The sequence below is a fragment of the Vipera ursinii genome (assembly GCF_947247035.1).
Source record: "Vipera ursinii genome assembly, chromosome: Z".
In the NCBI taxonomy this organism is placed as follows: domain Eukaryota; kingdom Metazoa; phylum Chordata; class Lepidosauria; order Squamata; family Viperidae; genus Vipera; species Vipera ursinii.
The window spans coordinates 103,963,074-103,985,303 of NC_139517.1; the positions used below are offsets into that span (position 1 = coordinate 103,963,074).

Here is a 22,230-nt window from a genome sequence, read left to right on the forward strand (position 1 = left end):
TGGCCAGCATGACTAGATGCCAAAGGTGCACCGAACGCTGTTACCTTCCCACCGGAGTGGTCCCTATTTTTCTACTTGCATTTTTACATGCTTTCGAACTGCTAGGTTGGCAGAAGCTGGGATAAGTAACAGGCACTCGCTCACTCTGTTACGCGGCACTCGGGATTCGACCCACCAAACTGCCGACCTTCTGATCGACAAGCTCAGCATCCTAACCCACTGAGCCACTGCGTCCCTTTGTATATTGTATAGTTATATGTAATAAATTGGTTTTGCACAAACCACAACAGTTTTAAACAGCTGTAACTTATTTTTTGTAATCAATAAAAACATGATGTAATTATGTGGGAAAGTTAGAAAGTTACCTAGATTTCTATTTAAACAAACTAAACCTTTGTTCAAGTTCAAATAAATATATTTCACTTAAATATTATTGCACTATGCATATCTTAAACAATTAAGAAAGATATAAAATTTATTTTAATCCTTGCAAAGCATACAAATGACAAATGAAGTTTTTTAAATAAGTATAAAGATAAGGATAATTTGATCTGAAATTAAGAACAGTACAATGCTCTTAAGTGTTTTTAAAATTGTGCCATTTAATGTAATATCACCTGATTAATCAGTCATAAATTAAGCTAAAATTATCCATGAATTCAAATAGAAATAATGTGTGTTCTATATTTGAATGACACACAAAACCACTAGGAATGATTCATAAATCATGACCAGAAGTTGCATTACACTAGCCACTTTTGAAAGGCATGTCTTCCAACTGAATATGGAATTCAACAGATTTGTGACAATGGTTTTATAATTAAGTTTGATGTGCCAATGTAAAACTCAGTTATTTGAGAAATTTTAACCAACAGTAATACAAAATAATTCAACAATAAGTTTGCTGGAATGTTGAAATATTTTTTGTTTTTACTTCCACATGAGACATTTGATTGTAAGACTAGAACAAGTTAGATCCAAAGTTTAATTCCCACCCTCCAACCTCCAGGAAGACACATCTTGCATCAGCAAGTTAAAACAGCTTTTAACATGGTGAGTATTTAATATTAAGATTATAATAACACTGGATGATGTTTTGGGAGTTTGTTTTTAAAGTATTGATGTAATTGTTTCGACTGTATTACGGTATGTAGAAAGGTAGGAAAGGGCTCAGATTGCATAAAGCTCAGGACTAGTGAATTTGGAAAATTGCCTTTTCCTTCATGAAGTTATTCAGGCTCTACCACCACTACTTAAAGCCCTATTACATGCTCCTAAAGCTATTAAAAGTGATAACTGATGGACAATTCAAGGGAAGAAATACTGCACACCAGTGGTTTGGAATTTTGTTTTTAAGAAATCAATTTAGTCATTTGTAACTAATGTTAAAATGACAAATAAAAAACATATTGGTCTATCAAAATTTAAGTGTTTAATATTCTATTTCATTATATAGTTTTGACTGTTTTATATAAATAAATATATAAATATGGGATTTATTAATTTGTGTTTTACTGCAGTGGCTACTTTATTACTTGTAACTTCTATAGAATTCATGTTGACTGGAGGACACTGTGTTCTTTATCCAAAATATTTATAATTTACTCTCAAGAGTACAGACAAGAAGAATCAAAACCACAAAATATCATTTAAATGTAATAAAACAATAATAAAAATCAACATTAAAAATAAAAAATACATTTTGCAGTAAAATGAAATCCTATTAATTATGTTATGTTAAAGGTAAGGATAAATATTTCCAATGTCCATTCATGTTTGACTCTAGGGGGTGAGGCTCATCTCCATTTCTTAGCCAAAGAAACCAGTGATGCCAAAAGACATTTCTGTGGTCATGTGGCCAGCATGGAACACGGTTACCTTCCTACCAAAGTGGTACCTATTTATCTATTTGCATGCTTTTAAACTGTTAGGCTTGCAGGAGCTGGAGCAAGTAACGGACAATCCCATCAAGTGGCATTCAGATTTTGAACCCAGACTGCCTTTAACCTCTGATCATCATGCCCCATAAATTATTTAAAAAGCACCTATTGCTGCAGTCGTCTATTACTGTGGCATCAAAATCAGTTATTTCTTGTTGTTTTGTAGATTTTAAGCCATTTCTTTCTATTTTTAAAATTAAATATGGCTATTCTGTTTATTCAAACCAAAAATGTTTTAACAAAATTTGAAGACATTCAAAACAACAGTATCGGGTGCGATCCATGTTAACACTTCCATGTTAGAGACAAAGAAAACAAAGAGAGACTCATAATCAAGGCATTAGCTCTACAAGCAAATTACAATAAAAGTTAGGGAAATGGATGAATCCACTAATTCTTTTTCTGCATTTTTTAACTTAAATCTTTTCACAGGAACTTGTAGAAAATCCTGGTGGACCTCATTCTCCACATTTGCCAGTAAGATCATAGAATGATATAATGTAAGAGTTGTAAGTAACCTTAGAGATAATATGTGGGAAACCCACAGAAAGTATATGAGAATAAATTTAATTATAATTAGAATATAGACTTGTATTCCAGATATTATATAATACCCTTTTAAAAAATATATACATAAATGACCATCAACTTTGTAGTTTTACTATATCAGGGCTTTTCAACCTTTTCACCCATTGTACCATTTATGGATATGGCAACATCCGAGTACCACCAGTCTCCTAGCAAGGTGTCAAAAACCTGATGACCAAAAAAAAAAAAAAAAAGGAAAAAAGTGATGAAGTACAGGTAGTCCTCGACTTACAACAGTTCGCTTAGTGACTATTCAAAGTTACAATGGCACTGAAAAAAGTGCCCCCCAAGCCACAGCCAAGCAAGACACCTGCCTTCCCGCCCGGCGGCACTCTTCCTCCTGTCCGAGGTTTTCATTGTTGTGAGCATTCCTGTTGAGGATTGGCAGCAGGGGTGGGGTGGGGGAATGTTTGATTTTTATTCCTCCCATCTGCTGGGTGGTTGCAGCAGGTTTTGGTCACTTCACATGACCCTGGGACACTGTGACCATCATAAATATGAATCAGTTGCCAAGCATCTGAATGTAAATCACAAGACCCTGGAGATGCTGCAACATTCTCGGCTCAGCAGAAGCACCAGGATCAGCGCCAAGTTCCAGCTGGAACCTGGCGCTGATCCTGGCGCTTCAACTGAGCCCTGACTGCCCTGCAGCTTCAGCCATCTCTCGCTCAGGCTTGTGCGGTGCTGCCACCGGTTCAGGTCATTCCCCTCCCCCACTACCACTTTTCTAGGATGGTCACGTACCACCTGTCAGGTGCCAATGTACCACAGGTGGTACCCGTACCACTGGTTGAAAAGCCCTGTACTATATAAGAACATGATATTCTGCATAAGACTAGTACAATTTCTCATTACTGATGATAGAAAGGTTAAAGATAGCCACACAAAGTTACACTTTTAGTAATTTATCAAACATACTACCAGTTGATACTGGATGTTACCTAGTTATTCATTCAGTTAAAAAACTAAGTTACATAATCCTATGGCTTTATAATATTTTTCCTTCTGTTCATTTGTGAACAATTCTTGGACACTGCCTAGAAAAGTTCCTGCAGTTTTCTTGATAAGATTTTGCTGGTTGTCATTGTTTCTTCCCAGGTTTGGTGCTTTAACCACTACAGCAAATTGGATCTCAGATTATTTATATACCAAATTACTTTAATATAAATATGTGATTAACTATATCAATTCATTATTAAATGTATATTCTGTCACAATTTTAGCACATGCACAAAAATACCTTATTTAAACTGTTTTAGATATGACTAAAAATCTTTTGGAAAAGTTAATGGTTGCCATCACTAAAAATATTTGCCTTTTGATTGAAAAGCATAAAGTATATTGATATAGGCAATTATGCAGAATACAGTAAAGAACATATGATCTCTTACCAGATGATGGAGGTGTAGATTTTCTGGAAGTGGGTACTACATCACCTAAACTAGATGATGAATTTCCTCCTGATTTACTAGAGTAAACAAACAAACAAACAGTCTTTTGATAATCTCATAGTTTTCTTGAATCAGAAACAAGAGAGAATATGCTTATAGAATTATAATAATATGTGCTATAGAATTCTAGTATGGCTAACCACAAGGAAAATGTAAACAAGCTTTCTGTACAAATAATTTTATAATCAAGTGCTCTAATGTATACTTAAAATGGCTCCAAAATTCAAATTCAAAATCACAATCAAGACTTTTATTGCTATGTATCTTACCCCAAATTAATCTGTAAATATTACACTGAATATGATTTTTTCCAATTTTTCCAATGGCTCTTCTTCAATATGATCATTTTCCACACGTCACTTATGCAACTACTTTATATAATGAATGCCTGTATTGCTACTGGATGCAACTCATATTTTCTAGTGGTCATTTGGGAAGTTAGATATGGCCTCTATATCTCAGCTAAGAACTATGGAACTTTCAAGAAAATGAATTAACAGGCTAGGGGAGACAATACTTTTATTTTTCTGGAAAGGCTTCAGCAAAGGCTAATTAGCCACTGGAATCTCCCCTCTTCTTCTCTCCAGTTATTATTTACAAATCAAAAACTTTCTGTTGTATAAATTGGAGCATTTTTATTGATTAAAAAATTAACAGTTCAAATAGAATTAGATCAATATAAAAACCACAAGGACTTGAACAAATAATTATGTGATTTCTAGACTAAAAGATATACAGTACATTTTAGAGAACTTCTGAAAAAGAATTAAGGGTTTGACACATAAGAACAAGTTTTTCCTGATAGTAGATCTATATGTATCTTTGGAAAAACTTGTTCTTATGTTGAACTGCTGAATCCTTGCTAGCACAGATGATGTTGCTTAGTTTGGTAATGAAAAGTCTACAAGAAAAAAAAACCAAGGAGTTCATGATACATACAGATATCTATATATGAGAAATTGCAGAAATATAATTTAAAATTTTGTTTTAAAAGGATTTGTGATCTCTAATAGAGTTATTTCCTAGTATACAAAAACTATAACATACTAGGTTAATTAGATACAACCTAATGGATTCTTACTTGAGACATAAATAGATCAGGCTTGAATTATTCTACACCAGACAGATGTAAAGGCATAACTCTCTGAAGAACTCTATAGTGCTGGGAAAGGTAGAAGGAAAGAGAAGGCAAGGACAGCCAGTAGAAAGGCAATGGACTTGATTTGAGTAGCAATTTTTGGAAGACGTAGGACCAGATTACTGACAAATCATCGAGGAGAAAATTTATGTGATTACTAAGGATCAAAACCAACTTGATAGCAAATCATCAATAAAGGTATATAATATTTCAGAAGGCAATCTTAGTAGTATGTTCAGACTATGAGAAGACAAGTTTTAATTTTATTTTATAAAATCTAGAAATAGTCGTGTCTGCCTCCTTCTAATTTACCTACAGTATAAATTCAAGATCATTTGAATGCTACAATAATAACATTATTTTTTCAATGTAATAAATGGCCGGCAGTGGAATTATTTAATTATATACCAGAATATCTTTTAGACCTTGACCTTTTTATACATTTTAATAACAACAACAATGCAATTATATTGCAGCGTCTACTCTGAAATTGAGTGACCACTCTAAAGGGAAGTGTTATATTTTCGTTCAGTTAGGCATTGATGAGGCAGAGCGGTGAAACAGCAACAAGTTTATTCCAGTAACAACAGAACAGATATATATACAGATCCCTTTTAGGCAGCAACCAATAGATTTAAAGTAACAATTCCCACCCAAAACACAGTTAACAGTCCTGGAAACAAGCAGTCTGGGATTCAACAACACAGCTGTTAAGCAATCATTCAACTGAGTACAGCAATTAAGGCCAATACATTAGACCCTTCCCCCTAGATCGTTCATAATCTCAAATGCTTGATAAAGTCCTGTAAATACTTAGGCGGCCTACGCGACTGTTCCAAATGTCTTGGGGTCGCTGGAGGCTTCCAGTCTACCTGCTTGCCTGCCCGGCTGGGTAGATTCGGACTTTGAGACCCAATTGCTTCAGGTCGGCTCGAGTCCCTTTGGCTGGCCTGTTCCAGTAGACCCAAGCCAAAGTCCATTTGGGGAACAGAGTCCACCGGGCTGGAAATCAGAGCCGCTTGTCGGTTCTGCTCAGTGGGTGCAGTCTGTGTGTCTGGAGAAGATTCTCCTACAGCCAATGGTTGGCCCTCTTCAGACTCTTGAGCCAGCACCTGGTTCACTAGCCTCCGATGCAGTTGGTCAATGTGCTGCCAAATGACTCGCCCATCCTCCAGGACCACTTCGTATGAGAGTGACCCTGACACCTTAGTAACCACAGCAACCACCCACAATGCCCCTTGACTGTACTTCTGGGCCCAAACCCGGTCACCAACTTGCAAACTATGAGGTGGTTATGGTTGTGCTGTGTCCAAGGCAACTCGGTCGGAGTACAGCCGATCCAGCTTAGTAATTAAACACCGGCCCCACCTAAGTTCAGCTGGGCTTCTGCCCATAGATGTGCAGGCAGTTGTGCGTTGGCAGAGTAAGAAGTCTGCCAGCCTGTGGTGCCAATCGCCATTGATGATCCTCTTTAAGGATTCCTTGGTCGTTCAGACCATGCATTCCGCTTGGCCATTCAAAGCCAGGTGAAAGGGGGCTGAAGTGGCGTGCCTTATTAAGTTAGCCCCGAGGAAGCACTGAAATTCTATAGTGGTAAGTTGAGCACCGTTGTCCGAGATTAGCATGTCTGGTAACCCATGTGTTGCAAAGATCCTGTGAAGTTCCTGGATGGTCCTGGCAGTAGTCATAGTTGGGACTGGTGCGACCTCTTACCATTTGGAGTGACTGTCCACCATAATGAGGAACAGCTGTCCCTGAAATGGCCTGGCAAAGTCAATGTGGATTCTTGACCATGGTGTGTGTGTGGCTTCCCATCGGTGGACAGAGGCTTAAGGCATCTCAGGCCTGGATTGCTGGCAAGTGTAACAGCCGTGTACTTAGGCCTCAATACCTTTATTTAGCCCAGGCCACCACAGATAGCTCCTTGCGAGTGCCTTCATCTGGACTATTCCCGGATGTCTCTTGTGCAGAGACTCTAAAACCCTGTGCCTCAAGGAGCTCGGGATTATGACCTGGCTCCCCCAAAGGATGCAACCCTTATGAGCTGAAAGCTCATCTTTTCTCATGTGGAAACTCTGGAAATCTGGCCCCAGACATTTGTCTGGCCATCCTGTGTGCACCCAGTTCAACACACGACTCAGCATCTTGTCTGAGGCTGTCTCAGCAGCCACGTCCCCAGTGTGAAGGTGAGATTCTGGCAAATCCTGGATAGCCAGGATGCATGCAGCCAGAGCAGGGTCTGGCTCTACATTTTGGCAGGCGCAACCTGCTAAGGCCATCAGCATGGCCCATTTCCCTGCCCAGTTTGTGAATCAGCTCATAGCTGTATGCTGAAAGGAAGATAGACCACCTCAGCATTCGTGGAGACAGAATCTGAGGTGTCTGCTTGTTTGTGGTGAACAACCATAGAAGTGGCTTGTGGTCCATGAAGACTGTGAAATGGCGGCCATACAAGTAGTCATGAATTTTTTTTATGCCAGCCACTATGGCCAGTGCCTCCCTATTTGCACGTAATTGTGTTCTGCTGATGACAGAGTCCTAGAGTAGTAAACAATGGGAGTCTGTCTCCTGTCAGTCATCAAGTGGCTCAACACAGCCCCAACCCCATATGGAGATGCATCACAAGCGATGCAGATAGGCAACTTTTCATTGAAATGGGTGAGTACTGAGTTCGAAGACAGCAGTGATTTGACTGCCAAGAAGCTTTTCTCGTGGATGCTCGTCCACTGCCACTGTGCCTTCTTGTCCAAGAGCTGGTGTAATGGCTCTGCCACTGTGGCCTTGAGTGGAAAGAAGGCACGATAAAAGTTCAGAAGTCCTAAAAAGGCCTTAGACTTAGGACTGCGAGCCTGCTGAATTGCTTTGAGCTTGGAATCTGCCTGATGGATACCAGCAGCAAGGAATTCAGTTGAATCTACCCCAATCTTGCATTTCTCTCGTTTTAGCTTCAGCCCTGCTTCATGGAAACGCTGAAGGACAGCTTTGAGCCATTCAGCCAAAATCTCCACTGACTCCCCAGCTATGAAGACATCATTGAAGTAGGGGCACAACCATGGAATGCCCTTGAGCGTGCGCTCCATCATTCCCTGGAAAAGCCCAGGGGCAACACTGATCCTGAACTGTAGATGCTTAACCTTGAAAGCCCCCTCGTGGGTGACAATAGTCTGACCTTCTGCTGTTGCCGAGGCCACGGGCAGTTGCTGGTAGGCTTGAGCCAAATCTAATTTGATGAATACACAATCTCCCTGTAGTGATGCCAGAATGTGGCTGACTACAGGCACCGGATATGCATGTTGTTGAAGTGCTCTGTTAATAATGCACTTATAATCCGTGCATATGCGCACCTCACCGTTGGCCTTAAGTTTCATGACTATGGGGGTTTCCCACACCCCACTGTCTACTGGCTGCAACACCCTTTGTTGCACCAGCTTGTCCAGCTCGGCATCAATTTTGGGTTTGAAGGCGAAAGGCACTCTATGAGGCTTGATTCATATTGGGGTTACGATAGAATCAAGGTGAAGGACAAAAGGAAGACCCTTGTACTTCCCTAAACTTGAGCTGAAGACATTGGCAAACTCCTGGCAAATTGCCGACAGATCTGCTGCTTTTGTTCTGTGAATGCCGGTTACTTGGATGCCCAAGGCATCAAACCAGTCTAAGCCGATGAGGCTTGTGCACTGGCCCTCCACTACTACGACATCTAGTGGACTCTCAAACCCCTTGAACTGCACATGGAGCATGGCTTCTCCTTTGACTGCTACGCAGGAGTTTTGGAAATCCGTCAGCAAAAGGTTAGACGGCCTGAGTTTACCTCATCTGCCACTGCAACTGCAAATGTGCTTGAAGGTCCCTTGGGGAATTATAGATAGGGCTGACCCTGTGTCCAGTTCCATGTTGCATGGAACTCCCTGAAGCTTGACCTTGAGTCTAAGCTTCTCTTTAAGGGGGCGATGGGCACCAGTTCTGAACATGCTCCTCTGGCTGGAACAAAAGTCTATTCTGTGTTGCCCCGGGGCCTCGGTACCTCTCCTGAATGCTTCTTCTTGCAGTTCGTCCCTCTGACAACATCTACAGAAGGCGGCAATGTGGCCTGGTTTGCCACATGCCCAGCATGTTGCTGCTCAGAACCTGCATTCCAAGTGTCTATGTAGGCCTCCACAGCCCACACATTGAGGAAAGGAAACTGCCTTGTCAGTTGGCCGCTGTCCCCTCTCCGGTTGCTTCTGCATCTGTTCAACCTCCAAGTCCAAGTTGGGATCTTCTGCTCATTCTACGTCCTCATGGTGGATGGTTTCTGGGCTAGGAGTGTTCTTGGAGGGCTGCAAAGCTTTAACGGCCACTCCGGCAGCTTCATCAGCCATCACCTCCTTCAAGGCATCTTGTAAGGAGAGGGTCTCCTTTGGGAACAGCTTCTGCTGGAGCTCTCGGTTTCTCAGTCCACAGACTAAATGGTCCCTCAGCCTTTCCTTGAGGTCTGCAAAGTTGCAAAGCCAAGATGCCTGTCAGAGGGTGGCTATGAATTCAGTTGCAGACTCTCCTGGCTGTTGCTCCCACTGCTCAAACACATGTCATCATGCAGTGATGGAGAGTTTCGGCTCGAAGTGGTCCTTGAGCTTCTTTTTGAGATCTGCATAGGCGACTGACTCGAGTGTAGCAGGGGCAACCAGGTTCTTGGCTATGTCGAATGTTGCCGGGCCCCACATGCAAAGAAGTGTTGCGGCCTTCAAGCCGTCTTTGCTAACCTGGTTAGCTCGCAGACAGTTCTCAACGCGAGAGATGTAAGAACTCCACCTCTCGGGATGCACCACGTCGGACTCTTCCAATTTACCAACCTTGGCCATGGTGAATTGCTTTCATGCTTGCAATGCCTTGTGCTGCTAGGCTTCGGTGCTGGCCCTAGGATGGATTCCTAGGGCGTGGTGGTCTCCAGTGTGGCTTGCTGGCAGACTGAGGGGGGGAACATAGTTCCTCCCAGGCTCTATTGCTGGCCTCACCCCCTAGTGACTTCTAGCTCTCTTCGTTAAGCAGCACATCCCCCTTCGTCACCACTGTTATGTTTTTGGTTCGGTTAGGCATTGACAAGGCAGAGTGGTGAAACAGCAACAAGTTTATTCCAGTAACAACAGAAGCAACCCTAACGACTGCTGAATAGCTATATATATAGATCGCTTCTAGGCGGCAACTAATAGATTTAAAGTAACAATTCCCACCCAATACACAGTTAACAGTCCTGGAGACAAGCAGTCTGGGATTCAACAACACAGCTATTAAGCAATCATTCAACTGAATACAGCTATTAAGGTCAATGCCTTACGCAACTGATTGCAGCAATTAAGGCCAATACATTACAGGAAGATAAGCAACTAATACTTTTCATATGATTTTTTACTCTTTGTTGTTGTTGTTAGTTGCGAAGTCGTGTCCAACCCATCGCGACCCTATGGACAATGTTCCTCCAGGCCTTCCTGTCCTCTAACATCTTCTGGAGTCCATTTAAGCTCACGCCTACTGCTTCAGTGACTCCATCCAGCCACCTCATTCTCTGTCGTCCCCTTCTTCTATTGCCCTCAATCTTTCCCAGCATTAGGCTATTCTCCAGTGAGTCCTTCCTTCTCATTAGGTGGCCAAAGTATTTTGAGTTTTAGCTTCAGGATCTGGCCTTCTAAAGAGCAGTCAGGGTCGATCTCCTCCAGGACTGACCAGTTTGATTGCCTTGCAGTCCAAGGGACTCACAGGAGTCTTCTCCAGCACCATAGTTCAAAGGCTTCAATTCTTTGGCGCTCAGCCTTTCTTATGGTCCAGCTTTCACTGCCATACATTACTCTTAAACAAACTTATATGATTACCAAATTGAAATAAGTGGGATGACTTCCTCTGTTGACATTAGGTGTGAACTTCTGATAAGAAGACCAGTTCTAATAACATGTGTATTGTTTCAAATGTCAGAAGCATAGAGGAAAGGAAGTACCATTATAAACATGAAATATTATCTTTTTGTCTTTGACAACTTCATTGTTTTAACATTAAAACATGAGGAAGGAATTCTGGTCAATCAAGCTTTCTGATTCTGTGTCAATAAACCAACAATAAACCAGCTTTAGATTCCTGCCAAATTTTGTTAACTCAGTCATATTGCTGGCATAGAGGTAGTTTTCAAAAGAGAAGAGAAGTGATCTTGCATGTTCTTATAGCCATTTCATGTGCCTGTAAAATGAATAATTCAGTGATGTCATAATGTTTTCCCTTTTTTCACTCAAGTAAAAAATGGTATGTGAACATCAGCAAGATACAGTTGCATAAAGCACTCAAAACCTTTCCTAGGATTCCACAAGGTTTAAAAAGAACAAAAGGAACTTTTGGGGGGCCAGGGATGTATGATCAAGAGATGATATGCACATTCCCATAATGAAAATTCTGCCTAAGCTTCTATGTAAATAGAAGACAACTTTCTTAGATTTTTCATTTTTCTCCTTTCAATGAAATAAAAGTAATGTTTATTTTAAAAACTGATTTTGTTTGAAAATTACTGAAAATTACCATAAACAAACTGATCTTTGTTATATAATGATATTTCATCACAGATAATTTCACAGACATTTTTAATTACCTAGAGTAAAATTTTCCTTGCTTAGCTTTTTGTTCATGCTGCATTCTCATGTTTTCTAATTTGACTGGACTTGGTATAAATCCTATTTCACAGCCTTCTTTTACCAATCTTCCTATCCACCAGTCATTGTTAAATTTCTGAAAGAAAGAATGTCAGAATTATTTTGTTTGTATTTGTCAGCATCAATGTATTTTTGTGCTGCCTATGTAACACAGTTTTATCCAGCCAGAACAATATATTGAGAAAACTCATTGAGCTCTATTTACTTCATAAGTAAATGTCCACATAGCAAAACTGTATATCAGTAATTGTACGACCAACGTATTTTCAAGCTTTTGAATTAAATTTCTCCATTAAATATAACATGGTAAATGCTACTAATAGATTTGTGCATGGAATGTGCAGTTGCTGCGGAATTCTGTGAAACAAAATCCATACAGCTTAAAGTTACTGAGATTGAAACAGCCGTCTAGATCTTTATAAAATTATTTCAAATGCAAGTGATTACTGCTATTTGGATCCTTCCATTATTTTCATCAGAAAAAAACCTGCTACTCAATGTTTTCTGATTGCTAATGCTAAGACCTCTATTTCAGAAAGCACTAAAGTTCAATAGATTATAATTTAGCAAGAAGTGTTATATTTTAACAATATTCTGAAACAGCAGAGCACCAAAGAATCAAGTTTTTTTCAAACTATTTTCTTGTCCATGTGTTGCTATTAATTTATGAGGAGCCAATGATAAAAGAGGTGAACTATATTTTTTGTAATTAGTTTGGACATAACTCCAGTCTGGGAAAAAGGAGACATTAACATATTGCAAGGACAGTATCATTATTCTCCACAATACACAAATAACTTAGGCTTTAAGAAAGGACCAATTTTCATTCTTCCCTCATTCACTGCGTCCCCTCCACTGAAGTTATATGATCTATCTGTATATTTTTATGCATATAGTGTGTGTGTGTGTGTGTGTGTGTGTGTAAGAGAGAGACAGAGAGGATGCAAACTGTCTTACTAAATTTAAAATAAGGTATGCAGAACTTAAATTTAAAATGCAAGTTGCACTAAATTTGTATAATAGCAATGATTAAAAAAATCTGATTTACTGATAAAAAATAGGAAAAAAATATGGCTGTTAGGTACTTGCATTTTTTTACCTTAATAATGGGCTTCCCTGTTGCTTTTTTCAGAATTTTGCCAATTTGTAATTTCAGTGTAACAAAACAGATCAAAGAAACATGTAAAAAAATACCCCAGCAATATATATTGTCCCCCCCTCCATTCGCCACATATGATTTATCTTCAAATAGAAGTATATGCTGCTATTGTATGTTCCTAAACTTCACTTTAGAAAAAAGAATGTACATTGTCCAGGATTTTATAGCGATATTTACAACTTTCACTTCTGAAACAAAGCATCTATAATAATTTGAAAATATACGCCCACCTAGTCCAGCAGTGTACTTAACAGTAGCGAACCAATTGCCAATAAGATTAATAGCCCTTGATTTTCAGGATTTCCATAAATTGATTAGCCTCTTGTTGAAGTTACATTTTACTTACAAATGTAAAAGATTCCAATCTAGTGAAAGATTTGTGTGTGAAACTACACTATATATTTTTCATTGTCCCAAGAATCTTTTTAGGATAAAGCAAGAAGGATTTAATTCTAATGTTCAACGTCTAATTTTATGAGTCATCAAGCTCAGGGTCCCTCTGTAAACAATATTCTACCTTCATGGATAAGTAGAGAAGATTACTGGGAAGTCTCAAATGTAAATTATAATCTTCGAGAATTTTCTCCATTGCCGACTATTTAAGGTGTATGTATGTACAGAGAAGAAGCTTTTTGTGGAAAAAGACATCGCCATTTTTATCTCATTTTCATATTGTTGTTGTTGTTAGCTGCGAAGTCGTGTCCGACCCATCGCGACCCTATGGACAACCTTCCTCCAGGCCTTCCTGTCCTCTACCATCTTCTGGAGTCCATTTAAGCTCATGCCTCCTGCTTCAGTGACTCCATCCAGCCACCTCATTCTCTGTCGTCCCCTTCTTCTCTTGCCCTCCACCTTTCCCAGCATTAGGCTCTTCTCCAGTGAGTCCTTCCTTCTCATTAGGTGGCCAAAGTATTTGAGTTTTAGCTTCAGGATCTGGCCTTCTAAAGAGCAGTCAGGGTTGATCTCCTCTAGGACTGACCGGTTTGATCGCATTGCAGTCCAAGGGACTCGCAGGAGTCTTCTCCAGCACCATAGTTCAAAGACCTCAATTCTTTGGCACTCAGCCTTTTTTATGGTCCAGCTTTCACTGCCATACATTGCAACTGGGAAGACCATAGCCTTGACTATACGCACTTTTGTAGACAGGGTAATGTCTCTGCTTTTTAGTGTGCTGTCTAGATTTGCCATGGCTTTCCTCCCAAGGAGGAAGCGTCTTTTAATTTCTTCGCTACAGTCCCCATCTGCAGTGATCTTGGAGCCCAGGAAAATAAAATCTGTCACTACCTACATTTCTTCCCCATCTATTTGCCAGGAATTGAGAGGGCCGAATGACAGGATCTTGGTTTTCTTAGTTAGGTTTAAACCCAACTTTTGCACTCTCCTTCTTCACCCGCAACAAGAGGCTCTTTAGTTCTTCTTCACTTTCTGCCATTAGAGTGGTATCATCTGCATATCTTAGGTTGTTGATATTTCTTCCGGCAGTCTTAATTCCAACTTTTGATTCATCTAGCCCTGCCTTTCTCATGATGTGCTCTGCATATAGGCAGGGTGACAGTATACTGCCTTGCCGGAATCCTTTCCCAATTTTGAACCAATCAGTGGTTCCGTGTCCAGTTCTCACTGTTGCTTCTTGGCCCATATATGCTTCTTGGCCCACATTTGCCAAGAGACAAATAAGAGGGTCTGGTATGCCCATCTCTTTAAGAACTTGCCACAGTTTCTTATGATCCACACAATCAAAGGCTTTAGCATAGTCAATGAAGCAGAAGTACAGTAGATGTTTTTGTGGAACTCTCTAGTTTTCTCCATGATCCAGCGTACGTTGGCAATTTGATCTCTAGTTCGCCTGCCTCTTCGAAATCCTGCCTGTACTTCTGGTAGTTCTCGATCCACATACTGCTGGAGTCTAGCTTGTAGGATTTTAAGCATAAGTTTACTAGTGTGAGAAATGAGTGCAATGGTGCGATAGTTTGAACATTCTTTGGCACTGCCTTTCTTTGGAATTGGAATGTAAACTGATCTTTTCCAATCCTGTGGCCACTGTTGAGTTTTCCAAATTTGCTGGCAAATTGAGTGTAGCACTTTTATTGCATCGTCTTTTAAGATTTTGAATAGCTCAGCTGGAATACTGTCACCTCCACTAGCTTTGTTGTTGCTCAGCTTTTCTAAGGCCCACTTCACTTCACATTCTAGGATGTCTGGCTCGAGGTCAGTGACCACCTCATTGTGATTATCAGGGACATTAAGCTCATTTTTGTATAGTTCTTCTGTGTAATTTTGCCACCTCTTCTTAATCTCTTCTGCCTCTGTTAGGTCCCTGCCATTTTGGTCCTTTATCATGCCCATTTTTGCATTAAACGTTCCCTTCCTCTCTCCAATTTTCTTGAAGAGATCTCTGGTCCTCCCTATTCTATTGTTTTCTTCTATTTCTTTGCACTGTTCATTTAAGAAGGCATTCTTATTTCTTCTAGCTATTCTCTGGAATTCTGCATTCAATTGGGCATATCGTTCTTTTTCTCCCTTGCCTTTCGCTTCCCTCCTTTGCTCAGCTATTTGCAAAGCTTCCTCAGACAGCCATTTTGCTTTCTTGCATTTCTTTTTCTTTGGGATGGTTTTGGTTGCTACCTCTTGTACAATGTTGCAAACCTCTGGCCATAGTTCTTCAGGCACTCTGTCTATCAGATCTAATTCCTTAAATCTATTTGTCACCTCTACTGTATATTCAACAGGGATATGATTTAATTCATACCTGAGTGCTCTAGTGCTTTTCCCTACTTTCTTCAGTTTAAGCCTAAACTTTGCAATGAGAAGCTCATGGTCTGAGCCACAGTCAGCTCCTGGTCTTGTTTTTACTGACTGTATAGAGCTTCTCCATCTTTGGCTGCAAAGCATATAGTCAATCTGATTTCTGTGTTGACCGTCTGCTGATGTCCATGTGTAGAGCCGTCTCTTGGGTTGTTGGAAAAGAGTGTTTGCTACGACCATCGTATTCTCTTGACAAAATTCTATCAGCATGTGCCCTGCTTCATTTTGTACTCCAAGGCCAAACTTGCCTGTTATTCTGGTTATCTTTTGGCTTCCTACTTTAGCATTCCAGTCCCCCATAATGATAAGAACATCATTTTTTGGTGTTAGTTCTATAAGGTGCTGTAGGGTTTCATAGAACCAGTCAATTTCATCCTCTTCAGCACTGGTGGTTGGGGCATAGACTTGGACTACTGTGATATTGAATGGTTTGCCTTGGATTCGAACTAAGATCATTCTGTCATTTTGAGGATTGTATCCCAGTATTGCTTTTCCTACTCTTTTATTGACTATGAAGGCTACTCCATTTCTTCTGAGGGATTCTTGCCCGCAGTAGTATACCTGATGGTCATCTGAATTGAATTCACCCATTCCTGTCCATTTTAGTTTGCTGATTCCTAAGATGTTGATGTTCAGTCTTGTCATCTCTTGTTTGACCACGTCCAGCTTTCCTTGATTCATGGATCTTACATTCCAGGTTCCTATGGAGAAAAATTCTTTCCAGCATCGGACGTTCCTTTCACCACCAGACATATCCACAGCTGAGCGTCCTTTCGGCTTTGGCCCAGTCGCTTCATTCTTTCTGGCGCTACTAGTACTAGCCCTCTGCTCTTCCCCAGTAGCATATTGGACGCCTTCCGACCTAAGGGGTTCATCTTTCAGCGTCATATCATTTTGCCTTTTGGTACTGTCCATAGAGTTTTCATGGCAAAGATACTGGAGTGGGTTGCCATTTCCTTCTCCAGTGGATCACGTTTTGTCAGAACTGTCTCCTATGACCTTTCCGTCTTGGGTGGCCCTGCACGGCATAGCTCATAGCTTCATTGAATTACGCAAGCCCCTTCACCACGACAAGGCAGTAATGCATGAAGGGATTCAGGAATATAGGGGTAAATAAAACAATATTTTGAAACAGAAGTTGCAAGCAGGAATTAAATATGTCTCATCAAGCACTTGATACAACAGCAACAATTATAATGTCTTCCATCACTGTGTCATTATATCTTGCTCTTCTTCCCTGGACTGAGATTTGAGACTAAAAGATAGAACTGAGGCTTTTCCTTTGGTTTGAGATAAATTATTCAGAAATAAAAGTGGTAACACACTCTTTAAATTTCAAAAGTTAAGGAGAACTTCATAAATGTGGGCTATCACAGCCCTATTTCCTCCCCTTAAATTACCATCCATGTCCCTCTTAAATCTTAAGTAGCACTGCGTGTCTAACACAGCAGAACAATTGGCAACAGTCTTAATACTCCAAGCAGTATCTTTCACCTTCTTGTTTCCTTATACTCACCTCATACCAAGAGCCTTGGTGGAGCAGTGGGCTAATGCCTCCTTAAGTAACACCAGCTGCCTGCAATTAGTGCAGGTTCGCATACCACCAGGCTCAAGGTTGACTCAGCCTTCCATCCTTCCGAGGTAGGTAAAATGAGGACCCAGATTGTTGGGGGCAATTAAGCTGACTTTGTAATAATGCCGCTTGGGGGTGTATGAAAGCCCTAATAAGCAGGCATATACATAGAATGAAGGCTACTGCTAAGCTTGTAAGCCGCCCTGAGTCTTCAGAGAAGGGCGGGATATAAATGGAAATAAATGAAATGAAATGAAAATACTAGGGACTGCTTGGCTTTAAATGATCCTCTATGAAAACATATTATCCACTCTCTTACCCTGTTTGGTCTCAGGCAACCAACCTTACTGATTTTCTGGATCCCAGTATGTCAATCAAAGTAAATGAAAGGATTTGATGGGACTTGCACCTGGCCAGATGTTATGCATGAGCAGTGGGTCTCCTGCTGAACAACTGTGCAAATTGTTCTATTATCTCTGTCACACATACATTTTTTATTATATTTAATATATATATATATATATATATATATATATATATATATATATATATATATATATATATATATATATATATATATATATATATGGGATTCCGTCGAAACGTTGCTCCTACACCTTCAATTCTATGCGGGGAAAAAACCCGAATGACCAAAGATCCACATACAAACACCAAATCTTCATTTCCTGTTTCGGCCTAACTGAAGGCCATTGACAGGCAGTAGTCACAACAGTGACAGCTCATATTTGTGTAATTCTTTTTTAGCAATCTAAAAAAAATATCTACACACACACACACACACATATATACATACACACACACACACACACACACACACACACACACACACACACACATATATATATATATATATATATATATATATAAATATATAAAACTTAAGAGTAGTATGTCAGAACAGTGTTGCAATAATTGATAATGTAAACTATTTTACTTCTTTAACATGTAGGAAATCTTTTGCTTCAAATGAGATCGCCATGCTTGGAACAGGGACATCATCATCGTGGGCTGCACTGTAGCTAACATTTGTCCGTACTGCAAATGCAACAGGCTTTGTCTATAGAAGAAAATGAGAGAAAAATGTTATTAATATTTTCTCTTTGCCTTATTTACAACTATAAAAAATCTAAACTATTATATAATAAGAAATCCAAGAGGCAAAAAGATTTATTTACGTCAATAGATGTGTCTTGCCTACAAGCAAGAGAAACCTGCCCAGAAATTGTACACTTAAGGATAATGCTCCAAACTATAAAAATCTAAATAGAAGTTGTTATGTACTGAAGTAAATTATTTGGGCCATTATAATTGAATAATGGCTGTGTTGTCTGAACGTTAATTGCCTGTCTGCAAGTTTGCAAGCTTGTGTTTTGGTGGGAGAATTGCTTTAATTTCATTGGCTGCCACCTATCGGCAGTCCATATAAATAGTTGTCAAGGTGGCTGTTAGAGCCGCTTCTGTGTTAACCTAATAGACATTCTGTTGTTTTCATCTTCGCGTCGTCAATGCCTCAAAGATCTCAGTATTTAACAGTGGTGACAAAGGTGGGATGTGCTGCTAAGGAAGAGAAAACCAAAGGTCACTAGGACCAGGCATCAGTGTCCTGGTAGGTACCACATTCCCCACTCTGCCTGTCAGCAAGCCATGCTGGAGGCATCCACATCCTAAGGGACCCATCCCTAGGATCAACACAGAAGCCCTTAGTAGCACAAGGCATTGAGAGGTAAGTAACAGCAAACCATAGCCAAGGTTGGCAAGCTGTCCGAGTTTGACGAGAGAGGTGGAGCTCGTACGTTTCACGAGTCAAGAACTATCTAAGAGCGAACCAAGTTGATGAAGATGGCTTAAAGGGTGCAATGCTACTTTGTGCGTGTGGCAGGCGACGTTCAATATAGCCGAAAACTTAGCTGCTCCAGCAACTCTAGAGTCGGTCGCCTGCACTGAGTACAAGAGAAAACTCAAAGAACATTTTAAACTAAAGCTCTGTCATTGCATGGACACATGCGTTTGAACAGAGAGAACAGCAACATGGAGAGTCAGCTGCCGAATTTGTGGCTGCACTATAACAGGCGTCCAGACTCTGCGACTTCACAGACTTAGAAGAAAGGCTCAGGGACTGACTGGTATGCGGTTTGAGGAACAGGGACCTTCAGCAGAAGCTATTTGCGAAGGAGACCTTGATGTACAGTTCAAAGAGTTTGAGGGATCCCTCGACGTAGTGGTTGTTGAGGGCCACCACACAAGCCTCATCGTGTTAGACTGGTTTGATGCCCTGGGCATCCATGTGACAGGCATAAATAGAATGCAAGCAGTGGACCTGACGACTGTTTGCCAGGAATATGCTGATGTCTTCAGCTTTAGCCTAGGAAAGTATAAGGGAGCTCCAATTGCCCTCCACCTTGATCCAACCCTAACCCCAATCAGGATCAAGCCTTGAAGACTGCCTTTTGCCCTTAAACCTAAGATCAATGCAGAGTTAGATAAGTTTGTTTAACAAGGTATGTTGCAGCCAGTAGATAGCAGTTTGTGGGAAACTCCCATAGTCACACCACTTAAACCCAATGGTGAGGTGCACATCTGCGTGGATTATAAGTGCACTATAAATAAAGCACTTAAACAGCATGCCTATCCGGTACCTGTAGTCAGCCATATTTTGGCATCACTACAGGAAGGTTGCGTATTTGCCAAATTGGACCTGGCACAGGCGTACGAGCAACTGCTAGTGGATGATGCCACGGCAGAAGTTCAAACAATAGTGACCCATTAGGGGAGCATTCAGGGTTCGTTGCCTGCAGTTTGGGGTCAGTGTGGCCCCAGGTCTTTTCCAGAGCATGATGGAGCGTACACTCAAAAATATTCCAGGGGTATGCCCGTATTTCGATGATGTCCTCATAGCTGGGAAGTCAGTAGAAATATTGGCTGAATGGCTCAAAGCTGTCCTTCAGCATTTCTGTGAAGTGGGGCTGAAGTTCAAGAGGGAGAAATGTCAAATTGGTGTGAACTCCACAGAGTTCCTGGGGTCTTGCATTGATGCCGCAGACATACACCCCACTGACTCGAAGCTCAAAGCTATTTAGCAGGCTCTCCGTCCAAAGTCAAAGGGGGAGCTACAGGTACTTTTAGTGTTATTTAATTTCTACCATGCTTTCCTTCCACATAAGGCTGCATTGACAGAGCCCTTACACAAGCTCTTGGACAAGAGGGCACCATGGCAGTGGACGAGCATCCATGAGAAAAGTTTCAAGGCAGTCAAATCACTGCTGTCATCAAACTCCATCTTAACATCTTAACACATTTTAATGAGAAGCTGCCTATCACTACTGCATGTGATGAATCCCCATATGGCAGGGGTCGGCAACCTGAAACAGTGAAACAACACAACAACCGGGAAGCCACAAAATGTGCGCGCGCACACGCACACAACAGGGGGCTTGATTGAAGAGTGGAGCCTAAGGCGAGATATGCACCGGCCCTGCCCCCATCCAGCTCTGGTATGGACAGCTCTGCCGTCCTGGCTTCCCCTCCCCTTGGAAAAGACTGCTCCTAGGGAGTGGAGGAGGAGGCCGATGGGGAGAAGGAGCTGCTGCAGCAAATCTTCCGAGGCTGCTGCTCGGACTTGCCTATCTCAGCTTGCTGCGGGATTTGGGGAGGGGATGTTTGCATGCACTTTACTTGGGGGGGAGGAGGAGGAGGAAGCACAGAGCAGCACGGGAAATAGGGCAGAGAAAGAGAGAACAAAAGGCTGATGAGGAGGGCTCCTCCCTCCCTCTCCAAGGAAAGCTGCCCTCCTCTCCATCCTGCGCCCCGTCTCCCAAAGAGTTTGGCTAGCAGTTTGTCAATCACCGCTCTTCCTCCTCCTCCTCTTCTTCCTCCTCATCCCCCTCCCCATTCCGGCTTGAGCACAGTTTGTGCCAGAAGAAGAAGAAACGGGGTGCTTCCCCCCCACCCGCTGTTACTCTTCTTCTCTTCCTTCTCCCATCACTTCTTTGGCGCGTGTTTGCTGGGAGCCCACCCAGATTTGGAACACCTTGGATTCCGACTCTTCCACACACACCACCCCCATGCATCCCTTATTCCTCCCCCCACCCCGACACTGGCACAGCCACCCCCTTTTTCCTGTCCTTCCTGTGAGCGTACGGGGGCATGCCTAGCTTGCAATGGGACCAGCATCGAAGGCGATGCCGCCGCTGCTGCCACTGCCACTGTGAAGATGGTAGCAGCCCCGGCGCAGAAGCCAGAAGGGTACCTTGCTCAATAGTAGTAACTGTGAAAGGGATCTAGGAGTCCTAGTGGACAATCACTTAAATATGAGCCAGCACTGTGCTGCAGCTGTCAAAAAAGCCAACACAGTTCTAGGCTGCATTAACAAGAGGGATAGAATCAAGATAATTTGAATTTTTAATACCACTTTACAATGCCTTGGTAAGGCCACACTTGGAATACTGCATCCAGTTTTGGTCACGATGTAAAAAAGATGTTGAGACTCTAGAAAAAGTACAGAGAAGAAAAACAAAGATAATTAGGGGACTGGAAGCTAAAACATATAAAGAAGGGTGCTGGAATTAGGTATGTATAGTTTAATAAAGAGAAGGGCGAGGGGTGACATGATAACAGTGTTCCAATATCTCAGGGGCTGCCATAAACAAGAGGGAGTCAAACTATTTTCCAAAGCACCTGAAGGCAGGACAAAAAGCAACAGATGGAAACTAACCAAAGAGAGAAGCAATCTAGAACTAAGGAGAAATTTGCTGACTGTTAAAACAGTTAATGTGGAACAACCTGCCTTGAGAAGTTGTGAATGCTCCAACACTGGAGGTTTTTAAGAAGAGACTGGACAACCATTTGTCTGAAATGGTATACGGTTTCCTCCCTGAGCAGGAGGTTGGA

The 22,230-nt window shown here is 41.3% G+C and overlaps 1 protein-coding gene across 8 annotated transcripts in view; it reads right to left on the minus strand.

The window, feature by feature from the left end:
• The window catches only part of CACNB2 (calcium voltage-gated channel auxiliary subunit beta 2), a gene marked incomplete at its 5' end in the record, with an annotated part of 225,721 nt that overhangs the window by 32,125 nt on the left and 171,366 nt on the right, over positions 1-22,230 (minus strand). For all 8 annotated transcript variants that reach the window (XM_083376243.1, XM_083376246.1, XM_083376242.1 and 5 more), the window contains 3 exons: positions 3,920-3,996; positions 11,725-11,861; positions 18,278-18,400. In XM_083376243.1, coding sequence (XP_083232369.1) covers positions 3,920-3,996; positions 11,725-11,861; positions 18,278-18,400 — 337 coding nt within the window. The remainder of the gene's footprint in view (positions 1-3,919; positions 3,997-11,724; positions 11,862-18,277; positions 18,401-22,230) is intronic.